Here is a 12880-nt window from a genome sequence, read left to right as displayed (position 1 = left end):
GTATTTCCTGGGTCCATGTGCCCATAGGAGGGGGTTTACCATCACCCACCATCTTCCCATTCAATTATCACTGCCAGTGTTAGTTTCCCACGAAAGGCTATTACTCGCATTTTACTCATTCTATATAACAGTATTTTCTCAGATTATTTTTTATTAGTAAAAGAAAAAGGTTTCTGGTTCTCGTAGTTGATCTCAGAGAGCAGCAGTTTTTGGTTTCCCTTTACTCAAGTGTTGTGGGTCATGTTAACAAGATCCCATCTAGAGAACTTTAACAAATTAACTAAAAACAATTCCACTACATGACCTGCATGAGTCTTCATCCGACGTTCAACTTACCAGAAATGGCTATAATGAAATGAAGAACAGAGTCGCCTTGTGGTTTCTCAGCCCAAAGCAGCATATTAATGGGCACAACCTCAACAGAAAAATAGAAATATTTACATTTTTCAGTAAAAAGATTGTAGTGAACCTTTCTGTGTGACATTTTTATATATAATCACTGGCTCCAATTCCACATGGTTTATTCAAAATAGCTAAATCTGAAAAAAACTGTCCATAATTCCCTTTATAGTGAAAATACACATTTGTTAATATGGGGAACAAAAGGATAGTAAAAAAAAAAAAAAAAGTGGAATTGTTTTACCAATAACATGACTACTGGCAACGCACGTATTATTTAATTATTTTTGCCTCCAAGAAAACAGACTCCGTTGAACTGTCTGGCTAGTATTCATGGGACGTCGTCTAGTTCAATAGTAGCCGTTTCACCTTTATTTTCTAAGTGAAAAAAGCGTTTATACTTAAAGGACCACTATAGGCACCCAGACCACTTCAGCTCAATGATGTGGTCTGAGTGTCAGGTCCCCCTGGTTTTAACCCTTCAGATGTAAACATAGCAGTTTACATTGAGGGTTAATCCAGCCTCTAGTGGCTGTCTTCCCGACAGCCGCTAGAGGCGCATCCACAACGCTCAATGCGAAAATCTCATTGAGCACACAGAACGTCCATAGGAGCATTTGAGTAATGCTTTCCTATGGATTGTTTGAATGCGCGTGCGGCTCTGGCCACGCATGCGCATTCGGTTCCACTCAGGAGCTGACGTCGGCGGGGGAGGAGAGTTTACCAGCGCCGAGGGAGCCCAGAGTTGGACTAAGGAAAGTGGCTGGAGGGGTCCCTGAGGGTGAGGGGGACCCAAGGACTATATGCACTATAGCGGTCCTTGAAACTTCAGAAAATAAATCGAAAATAAATAATACAGTTGTGTTTGCAGATTTTATTTGCTAGAAACATGTCATTTTCTACTCTGGGTTTCAAAGCAACAATAAGATAGATGAACAATGAGATGAAACATGGCTATATTCAAGGCGGTTTAAGATTGGTCTTGGTGTATACAGTGACAATGTCAGCTTCCAGCCTAAGAAGCGCAAAGCTTATTACTGCAATACCGCTAGAAACACGCAATCTCTTTGGTTTAGTAAGGTAGGGAGTAAGAATAATTAAAAAAAATATATATATATATATAAACCTAAACTCCATAGTCAATAGTAGATAAATAAAAAGATTTCGCCTCCCCCATGTTACTAACATTATCTGCTTATAAAAAAAAAATTGTTCAAATAGAGCATAAATCAGTCTATTGCATCTAAAAGTTACAATATTAAAATATATACATAAAAAAAAGAAAGGATCTCCACTTCTGTCCCCAAATAGCTTGAAAACGGTTTTGTATGTACAATAATTCCAGTGTTGAGTTTCTTGAGACTGTACAAGCATAAATACGTTTTATAAAAACAAGTTAAAAGTACATTCGAATAAAAACGGACATGGTTTCCTAGACCGATCTCTGCGACATAGTGTGAAAATTCCACTCTTCACGTGATTTGTCTTTTAAAAGCTGCTCGACTACTTCCACTCGTGGCAATCTTCCAAACATTCGTCCAAGCAGCGCAGCAGAACGTGGGATGGACGGAGAGTAACCGTGCCCCCGTTTTGATGGAATGTATGGTGGGAACTTGGGGGTTTGAGGTTGCTGGGTTCTCATTTGGTTAGACATTGTGGTTAGTCCTGCACCATACTGGTGAAAATATTAATAAGATTGTCTAGTCCCCACAGGTAGCCATCTTCCCTGTTACCCTCCACCCATGGAGAGCGGTGGTTTAGTGTCTGTTTGTAGGGGAGCCGCACAGTCTTCCCAAAATCGATCATCCACACTTTGGCCAACCCAGAGGAATCGTGGACAAACAGGAGGGAGCTTCCAACCACCTGAGGAGACAGAAGCACTTCATGAATTGTAGTAGTTTATGAAAACTGAATCTATTAAAATGTCAACCCTTTATAAAAACATCAACTGCTAGATATGTCTACAATCATTAAAGGGTTACTCCAATTGCTCGTTGTACCTGGAGTAACCCGTTAAAATATTCCACATTCCCCACTAAGATACACGTTCATAAACCTCACCTGGCACCTGAAACTGTAAAAACCTTGTTCGCTCTCTCTCACTACCCCTAATCACCATTTCTGTAAAAGATATAAGCCCAGGAAACGGTGTAAAATAAAATACCTCATGTGATTTGAAGAAATCCGATTTCTCAAGCTCTGTGCGTAGATCCTTCAATCTCACCAAGTAGTTTTTCTGTATAATAGGAGAATATTCCCATGAGTTGGGGGTAGAAATGACCACTCACATACAAACATGGGCTTGTTCTTTGCACACTCACGCACTTTTCTGAAATACAGGGTTGACCGTGTAATTGTATCAACTCACCAAAATAAGCTTATTTCCATCTACAAAGTCCTCTAAAGCCCTGACAATCTCGTCTCTTTGTTTGGTCTTTTTGAAGTTGGTGTCGCACGTTCCATCGGCTCTCTAAGAGTTGAAAAGAGAGTTGTTAGTAGATGTCAAAGGATCTTGTAACATTCCAGAAAATGCCTTTGTTTACATTTTATGCTTTTGAACCGTCAGATTTAGGAGTAATTCCACTTGCCTATTGTTGTCAACTTCCAAGGATTGATAGTTCAGTGCAAGAACTAACAACTGAGCTGACCAATACTTACTGGGACACTACAGTCACCAAAATAACTTTATTTTACTGAAACAGTTTTGGTGTATAGATCATGGCCCTGCAGACTCACTGCTCAATCCTCTGCCATTTAGGAGTTAAATCCCTTTTGTTTTGGTTTATGCAGCTATAGCCACACCTCCCCTGGCTGTGACGGACACAGTCTGCATGAAAACAAAATGGTTTCACTTTCAATCAGATGTAACTTACTTTAAAAGTTTTTATTTCCTGCTCTGTGTAAAACGGGTTTTCTATTGATTCCGATTCACTATATAGAACACATGGATGGCTCAGATGAAGTCCTATAGTTTTGAAGAACTACAGTCCCTATAATAATTTGCCATCTCACAAGAGTTGTGTCCCACTGCCTAAAATATTTTCACACGCACCTTAATGCCCTCAATTCTGAAGCCCAGAGTTGCAGTAGAGCTAAGAGTCTCTCTCCATTGCATGTATCGTGGCTTCAAGATGGCCCTCTGTATGTGCTCTTCTTCTGTGGGTGCATTGGGATCTACGGCTATCATTTTCTCGTACATATCTTTCCTCAGCTTGGGCTTCTCACGTGCCTTTACCAACTCCTCTTCTAGGTAGGTCCTGGATGGAAGAAGCAGAGCACGGAGTTAAATGGGAGGAGGAGATATGGATTTAAGGAAGAAGACAATATGATGGAAGACAGTGGAAGAGGAATTTGAAGTGACTGACAATAGAACACAAACACTATATCTATATATTTGAATTATGTGTTTGTTTTCAAACAAAATCACTGTTTGTCCAAATATTGGGCAAATTATTTGTATTTGTTTAAATTCGGCAATTTGAAAACACCATATGGTGTATCACAAAACCAGCAATGGACGAGCTGTTTGAAGAAGGAATGAATATAGAAGAAGTGGATTCTTTTTGGCTTTGCAGTTTGTTAACGCCACACAGATGAAATTTAATTTGACAAAACGATATTATTCTTTCACAGGTTAAATTACTCAGAATCGATTTTTATAATTTCTGCCCTTTACTTTTTTTTGGGGGGGGGGCAGCAGAATACCAGCAGAGCAATGCATGGTCTCTTACCGGACTCCCATTTTGCAATCCATGATGGATGGAGAGTCGAACTCGGAGAGAAGATCTTCCATCTGGATGTAGGTCTCTCCATCCTTCTCCACCACGCCGTAATATCCTGGGACAAACGGTCGCAGCGAGTCTCTGTTCAGCCATTCCAGACACTGCTGCTCAGACAGGCAGAACTTCTTTAAGATTTTCCCATATTCCCCGGCCTTGAAGTTACCTGTGGGGCAAAACGGGGGAATTAAACACTGCAGCTTCACACGGCCTTCCTGGACTCCTTCAGGATGAGGCAACCTTGATTTCTGTGGCAAGTGTGGGCTATAAGCCCAACTGACCCAACCTCAAGGACTGTCCAACTTAAAGGCTCCTCTTGCTATACACTTGCTAGAAGAGCCCTGACTGCATCCTGGCTACACACAGAGCCTCAGCAAAGAGAGATACCATAATTAAAATTAAAGAGATAGCCTAACTGCTTTGGTTCATAACAGATTTCCAGAATTTGAAAAGACATGGCTTCCATGGACAGAATATGTCTCAGCTATTTAATGGAGGCTGACCCCTCGGTGTTAGCCACATCGCGGCAGCGGGTTTCCCCTTTCCCATTCCCCTCCTTTTCGTCTTTTTGTAGGCTTTTCTTTTAGGGGACTGTGTCTGCCAAGTCCTAAGCTCCCTTACCTGCATGCCCCGCCAGCTGTATCCACGGGTAATTCTTCTTAAAGGACACCACAAATGGTGACCAGTGGACAATGTTTTTTAACTTCCTCCACGACCTCTGAAAAAAAAAAAAAAAGGAAAAACTGAAGTTGAGTTTTGGGTTACGCTTACTTCATAAAGGTTTATGCAGCTGTCAATAAACCGGAATGTTAGCTTTTGTTATTTTTAAAGCTAGAAAAGTTATAACCTTTATATGGATACGCAAGTTGTTTATAAACCGTGTGCTATCTCCAGGACAAGCAGGAAAGAGGCTGAGATTATCGGCTAGTGACTGGCATTCACTGGAGGCAGGGCTACCATTCACCAAACAAGCCTATTTATACCATGGAGCAAAATAAGAATAATTCTACACGCCACGATCACCATGGAAAACCAAAAGATAAATCACGGGTTTGCTTATATATGTGCAGGTCTATAAAGAGACAACTGTACAGACCGGGGCTAACCGAGTAAATCTATCTGTATCACGTAGTCTATTGTGAAGTGACAAAAAATTTAGGGTTTATTTTATATATAAATGGGAAACCCCAAAAAGCTCAACCAGAATAGTGCCAAGTTCTGCACAATAATACTTATTAAAAAGAGACAGAAAATCAAAAATACACGGAGCAACAACGGTTTGGGGGACAATTTTTTAAAATGGACAAAACCTAAAGGGACTTTAAGTACAAGAAGGTGACATTTTGTAAGAAAAGGCTAAACACAGAGGGACAAGATGTGAAGTCGATGAGAGCGGAATATTAGGTGGAAATATTTTACGCAAATAGACCTGGTGCACGGAGAAGCCAATTGGCTGAAATTATTATTATTTTATTATTTATATAGCGCCATCAGATTCCGTAGCGCTGTACAATGGAATGATAGACACCGCAGTATATTAGAAAGGCTTAATAAATATTGGTCCTGATATCCAGCAAAAATAAAAAGGAATAAAGGCTGGAATGGGAGGGCAGTATTGGCCATCATTTTACACTTTATCATCGTATTCCACAGCTCCATGCAATAGACACAAAGCCCCAAATACACTGAAGTGAACAAAAAGCGGAGAGCGACCTGCTGAAAGAGACTTACAAAACCTCACAGCTTCATCCTTACAAGCAGAGCACTCAAGACAAGACATGTTGATGACGTGCGTGTGTTGAGAGCTTCGTCTAAGCTGGCATGATTCCAGTGAATGTACGACATAAAGAGATTCCGTTTCAATGTAGAAAGGATTCAGACAAAGGATGCAAAGTCTCGTTAAAGGAAGTGAAATTAAGATGAATCCTTGGGCATATTTAGCAAAAGGGGCAGGATAGGACTCTGCCTAAAAATACAAACAAAATGTATTCAGCTCCTGGACCAGCTCCCTGTGAACACAAACAACACGCTGCATGCGAACTGTCCCGAGGGCCGATTATAAATACAGCTGAACCTGGAAAATGGAAAAGAATGGGCGTGAGTTCAGCCAACTCAGCCCCCTCCACCAAACACCATCTGATGCTCTCTGGGATCAAATGTTCAGGAAACAAAACTGAACTCTCCCAGCCTCCACTGTCCAAGGATCCATACTGCACCGTCTTTTATAGAACAAACCACAATATAAACCATTTACAGTGTCCACATCATTTGTAGCGGAGTACAACACAGGGATACAATATATACATTGTTGTAGCCTGATAACTAACAGATGGTGAATTGTCCCTGCCTTTGTGTAGAGCCAGCAAGAATTTATATTGTGAAAAACTAACTAGAGAATTTTACACCAAAAATTGAGAATTCCCCAACTTTAATGCTTAAAGCAATTTCAGCCTAAAATATGCAATTTCTTTCTCAGTTTTGCAAATAAACCGAGTAAATGTTGGATTTTTTTTTTTTAAAACATTATTATTGGGGGGGGATGTAACTATAAATTGGACAATTACAAGAAAACTTACAGGAACGATAGGTTGAAGAGGACCCTGCTCAAACGAGCTTACAGTCTGTAGGAGGTGGGGTGTAAAACACATTAGGACAGAAGTAGCAATCAAATAAGGTGGGAGTGAAGCAGAGCTGGAGGAGAGAGCAAGAGACAGGTATGTGAGGTAGAGGTTACTCTGGGAGGCCATAAGATTTCCTAAAGAGATGGGTTTTAAGGCCCTTCTTAAACGATTGAAGACTAGGGGAGAGTCTGATGGCGGTAGGCAGGCTATTCCATAGGAAGTGAGCCGCCCGCGAGAAGTCTAACAATTAATTAAGATATGAGGGTGTTTGCTGACCTCGCAGAGAATGAGGGAGACTCAGACTTAACACGTAGAAATAGCACATTATAGAGTGGGGTATTTTAAAGCTGCAATTGGCCAATCAATAATCTGAGACAGTGTACAAAGTATGAATACGGATGGAGAAAACGTTGGTGTGAGCTCGGACACTGACCAGTCTGATGTTTTAGGAAGGAATAAAGAGGGAGGGACCAATTTTAGAGCATACAGTTTTCGCAATGCAAATAAAAGCTTGCACAGTGACAAAAAACTCAACGAAGCAGAGCTATAAAACGGAGGGCACATACAGGAGTTTTGCAAACACAAAGTCACTTGTATCTCACAGACCTTCTGAAATCCCCCAAAACAATCAATGATGCAAACACCTAGATAGACGGGTAAACAGCCATCCCAGCACAGCGATTGCGAGATTGGGTAATGAGGTCAGAAAGTACAGAAATGTAAAATGAGCAAATCAGGCGCTTTACAAGAATCCTACCTCATCGGGGGCCAAATCCATCACCAAACATAAGGTGCCGTCTGTGAGATGTGCATATCTGGCAGATCACAGTACAATACAGCCGAGAGCTGGACAGAGACAGCAGAAAGCATGGGCTCTCCTGAATCTGAACCGTTTGGTATAGGATCGGCCAAAGTCCTAATTCCACCAACATGCTTGTGTAAAATAGAGAGAGTAAGATACTCTGGCAGCTTCCGCTCCGCTCACCCCCCCTTTCTGCAGGATTTAAGGTAAAGACTTCGAAGTGACCAAATTGCTCGTGTTTTTTATTATTTAAATGGCCAAAGGGGTAAAGAATGGTTTAAACAACATTCAGCCACTTTAAGGGTAAAAACCTGTCCCTTTTATAAAAACACTACACATGACTGCAGGGCATGCCGGCTCATCTAACCCATCATTCTAGTCCTGTTGGCTTCACTTTACTTTAAGATGCCAACATTACAATACTGAATATCTCCTTTGGCTGACCACAGCAGTTTGCCTGACGTACCCACCCTGGACTTACTCAGTTTATAATCAACATGGGGGGGGGGAGAGGGGAGCAGCCATGACTTGTATCAACTTATTGCAAATTCTTAGAAGCTCTAAAACACAAAGGGTCTCCTGCTGGATTCCTAACAATTATGGATTCTGAAAACCCAAAGTGAGGGGGGAGGGAAAACCGAAACCAGGAAGTTTTAGAAGGATGAGTAAATATCAGGCGATTGAGCAGAACATAACATGAAACCTACAGGAAGACACACTGCACCACAATCTCACTGACATTCAATAAACACGTAAAGTACAAGGCTGGGAGTTACCGAAAACAACAGATTGTTCCCGTAAAAAAAGATCTATTTTAGAAACACAATGGAGTTTTTACTCCCAACAAACTGAAGCTTTTAACACAACGCCGGGTCAGACCTTCATGCAGGAGCATGTAACATCGGACAGAATATTATTTAACAAACGCCACGGAATACGGAATAACTAGTCAGAGAGTATAAAGAGGAATTCATTGATTAGCAGGGAATCATTTATCACACAAAGCAAGTGCTGCGATGTTATTCTAGAATTCCATTAGTCTCATTTTTAGGAGTTTATTAAAAAGTACCAACGCATTCCTAACAATATACAGTCGCAATCCATTCACTGGTCCTACTGCAATCAAATGAGAAACATTATTCTCTAAACAGGGATTCTAGAAGAACCGGCAGAGGAATGGCAATTTGTGGGACTAAATGAAATAAATCTAACGCCATGAACAAAAACAAACACGGTATTGCAGATCTCCACATTCCATTATTTAGTAAATAACGTGCTAGTGTTAAGCTAAAAACAATGCTGCTAAAAATATAAAGTATTAATAATAACATGTTACAATACACCTTGCGGTTATTCATCACGTAATGTAACAAAATTAAAGCTCACAAATCCAAGACAATAAAACAGTAGCTCCCGTTACCCAGAGCCCGAGTCCTCAATACTTTGCAATGACAGATAATGGAGAGCGAATAGACGGGAATAGACTCCGCTTTTCTTATTGAAATGTATCCAATGTCTGACGATCTCAGGTCAGTGAGAAGCTGTCATGTTGCATTTATATATTTGTCTGAGTGTGACCATTGTCAAACAGTAAATGTATACACTATCAAAGTGTAAACAGAGAGACAAACATTGAGCCGGCTGTGGTGTTATAGATTTGTTCTTTAGGATAAATGTTTACAGAGAGCTTGAACTAACACGGTCTGACCACAGAGACATCGGTCAAAGGTGACAATCGACCAAGTAGCCCTAACGGGTCTCGATTTATTGTAACAGCAACATTAGAAAAAGTGCCATCAAACAGGAACACTACAATGTTAGGAGTACAAACCTGTATTTAAAATGCTATAGTGACCCTATTTAGTTCACCATTAAATGAAGGAAAAGGTTTTAGTTACCCGTTTGCCTCGTCATTGAGGAGTCATGTCCTCCTTCAGGGGTGGTATAACCCAATGTGATGCACATGGAGTCTCTCTCATAGGAAAGCAGTGAGTTCAAGTGGTCTGTATGACTTTATTGGTCCTTTAAAAAGCCAGGATTGTCATTTAGAAACCATTAACAGGGGGGAGAATTGTGAAGAAAATAGTTATGGCACACAATTCCTAACTGATATAAAAAAAAAAGTAAACTGTGTGAATTCACCTCAGATATTCCTCGTAGGAAAAAATGGAAATATGGATTTGGATCAGTACAGCGCTACGGAATGTGATGGCGCTATATAAATAATAAAATAATAATAAACAATAAGGACTGTCCATTCTAAACAGTCACTTGGTAGCTATGTATTCAGTAAAATGTTTTTATTTATTTTTACGTTCATTTTTCTCCAAAGGTCATTGGCTGTTTTCCCCCTGAATCTCCATTCTTGAGGGAAAAAAAATGTACCCACTGAGAATTTTCTACAGAGTTTTCTCAAGGAGACGGAAGTAGAGACTCTTACAATTCAGCCTTAAAGCTGGTTTCCTCATAAATAGAGTTTAAAGTGAAGCACATGTGCTATTAATAACAAACTGACCGCTCAGAGCAGTAACAATGTCTTGCTTTGACTCCACTGCGACAATGTCACTAAACGAATCCTTCATACACTATATATAAACCTTTGTTAAAACGTTTAATTGCTGGCTCACCATACTTCCTAAAGTAGCCACCAATAGCTGAAGGCTGTCTCTCTATAGATAAAGAACACATTGTTTGGCTCTAAAGGGAAACAAATATCTCAAACGTAAATTGGTTTTCATGTATTTACATCCGCGGCACTCAGGTTAGTCTCCGCAGAAATAAAATAGAGGGTTAATGGATACAATTACAGCTTAAAGTGACACTCAAAGCACCATAATCACTGCATCGTACCATCATGGCCAGGAGTCCCTGGGCGCTGTTTGCCAGCAATCTGCCAGACCATTTACAAACATTTTGACACTTAACTTGCTGTGTCAAGAGCCCATGCTCCTTCCAGTCTGAGTTGGTGTATTAAAAAACCCATACCAGGGTAAAACAGTAGTCCTTGGCTGTGGTGCGTAGAAGGCCCAATTACGGATAAGTTAGTGGTTATGGTGCTCAGTGTTCCTATAAAGTAAACATGTACCTGACCTTAAAATCTCAAAAGGTCCAAGTTGTTTTTTTTTTTTTTAAATAACTAATTAGATATTAGATTAGGGAAGCCCACCAAATACAGTATGGTGATTTTATCATTAGCCACATTTCCAAACATCATAGAACTGTGTCATCATCAATATATGTGAGCAAGCATTCAAGGAGCCATACCACAAATGTACTAATGACAGTGACATGTTTAATGGTCTGTCCCTCTCAGGGTCACAGAGTACTAATAACAGTGACATTTTTTTTCAAAGAACGCTACAGTCACCAAAACAACTTTAGCTTAATGAAGCAGTTTTGGTGTATAGATCATGCACCTGCAGACTTACTGCTCAATTCTCTGTCATTTAGGAGTTAAATCACTTTGTTTATACAGCCCTTGACACACCTCCCTGCATGTGACTTACACAGCCTTCCTAAACACTTCCTGCAAAGAGAGATCTAATATTTAAACTCCCTTTATTGCAAATTGTATTTAATTTAGAATTACTTATCTCCTGCTTTGTTAATAGCTTACTGGACCATGCAGAAGCCTCCTGTGTAATTAAACTTCTATTTACAGAGCAGGAGATAAAAACTGTTAAAGTAAGTTAACAGCTGATTGAAAGTGAAATCATTTCCCCATGCAGGCTGATTCACAACCAAGGGAAGTGTGGCTAGGGCTGCATGAACAGAAACAAAGTGATTTAACACCTAAATGGCAGAGAATTGAGTAGTTAAACTTCAAAGGCATGATCTATACCAGGAGTAGAAAACCTTTGGCACTCAAGATATTATGGACTACATCTCCCATAATTCCCTTACAGACATAATGCTGGCAAAGCATAAAGGGAGATGTTGCCAACCCCTGATCTATACGTTTCAAACTGCTTCATTAAGGATCAGTCCCTCCCAGGGTCACAGTGTACTACTGACAGGGCAGTGACAGGTTTAGGGTTCAGTCGATCGTAGGGTTAAAGTATTTAAATGGGGGAGTCTGTCATGGGATTACTATTTTATCTCCACAGCATGAAATGTATCTGCAGAAATCAAGAAATACAATGTAAATTGTACTCTGTTTATTCAGAAGAATCACAGTTACTTAACCTACTTCTACTGGCAAACAATGTGTCCCAGGTCAGCCAATCACGGGCCATTCATGCAGAGCGCCCCTCCTTGTGAGCGCAGTGATGATGTCTATTTTTCCACTGTGGTTTCATTGCGGTTTGGAGGTGAATGTTGCGAGCTGTACAGAGAATAGCGAACAACATCTCTGTGCAAACACATGCAGGATCAGCTGGCAAACAAGTTACCAATGAATTAAACATGCAAACAAATAGACATTTCACCTGCGTGTAATCCAAATACAGTATTTTATAGAGTCAGAGACTGGCAGGAACAGCTAGCCCACATATCGCTATATATAATGTGTATACACAGGGCCAGACACGGCTAGAATCTAATTAATCCTTTACAGGACTAAAATACAAAACGTATCTGCTATGCTGGTTTCCTCTAATTAATCAGCTACCTAAAGATGGTATCTCCCTGCCAGGAGAAATTTAGGGAAGAAATGACTTTTATAGAACATAGAGGGTACTTGGAGTTTAGTGTGAAATTACAGATAATTCATTTGTTGCCTGGAGTCACACAGTGACAGCATAATTCATCCGGCTCTTTGTGCGCTATTTATAACCCATTGTTAATTTGTTTAATTGGTGCAGATCTAGAAGTTTAGATTAGCATGTAGAGGGAGTTAAAACAGAATAATAAATAAAATAAAAAAGACATGAACATATTGTTTTATTGGTGTTTACTAATCAGACAGTGAGGAGAATTGTATTTTCACAGTTATCTATTCACTAACACTGAGCAAAAACATTTCTAAAAAGGAACTATGTATTAATACTGACGAGAATCTGGCGTTAGTTGTAAAAAATCTTCTTTTAAAAGTCTATTTCTTGCAAGTGTTCTTTTCTAGGTGAATATATCTTTATGGCTTTTTTCGCCGTACCACTAAGTAGATTCGGTATACTGATTTTTGACGATTAAAGAGCAAGGAAGAAAATCCATCATGATTGTGACTGTACGTCTTTGACACGCAGTTCATTTTTTTATTATTATGTTCACTTGCACCTGGTTAGTACTGAATCACAGATCCCGGCTCACGGGCAGACCCCAGAGGGTTGTGGTTGCAGAAT

At 40.0% G+C, this 12880-nt stretch overlaps 1 protein-coding gene across 11 annotated transcripts in view; it reads right to left on the bottom strand.

Annotated features, from left to right (window-relative positions):
• Window positions 1-1258: 1258 nt before the first annotated feature.
• The window catches only part of ITPKC (inositol-trisphosphate 3-kinase C), a 33145-nt gene continuing 21523 nt past the window's right edge, over window positions 1259-12880 (bottom strand). For all 11 annotated transcript variants that reach the window (XM_063431120.1, XM_063431118.1, XM_063431126.1 and 8 more), the window contains 6 exons: window positions 4800-4896; window positions 4131-4344; window positions 3452-3656; window positions 2768-2869; window positions 2564-2635; window positions 1259-2262 (listed from right to left, as the gene is read on the bottom strand). In XM_063431120.1, the coding sequence (XP_063287190.1) occupies window positions 2059-2262; window positions 2564-2635; window positions 2768-2869; window positions 3452-3656; window positions 4131-4344; window positions 4800-4896 (894 nt within the window). In that variant the 3' untranslated portion in view covers window positions 1259-2058. The remainder of the gene's footprint in view (window positions 2263-2563; window positions 2636-2767; window positions 2870-3451; window positions 3657-4130; window positions 4345-4799; window positions 4897-12880) is intronic.

The sequence above is a fragment of the Pelobates fuscus genome, chromosome 9, assembly GCF_036172605.1.
Source record: "Pelobates fuscus isolate aPelFus1 chromosome 9, aPelFus1.pri, whole genome shotgun sequence".
NCBI classification, from domain to species: Eukaryota; Metazoa; Chordata; class Amphibia; order Anura; family Pelobatidae; genus Pelobates; species Pelobates fuscus.
Note: the sequence above shows the minus strand (reverse complement) of the source record. Positions and strands in the feature narration are given on the sequence as shown.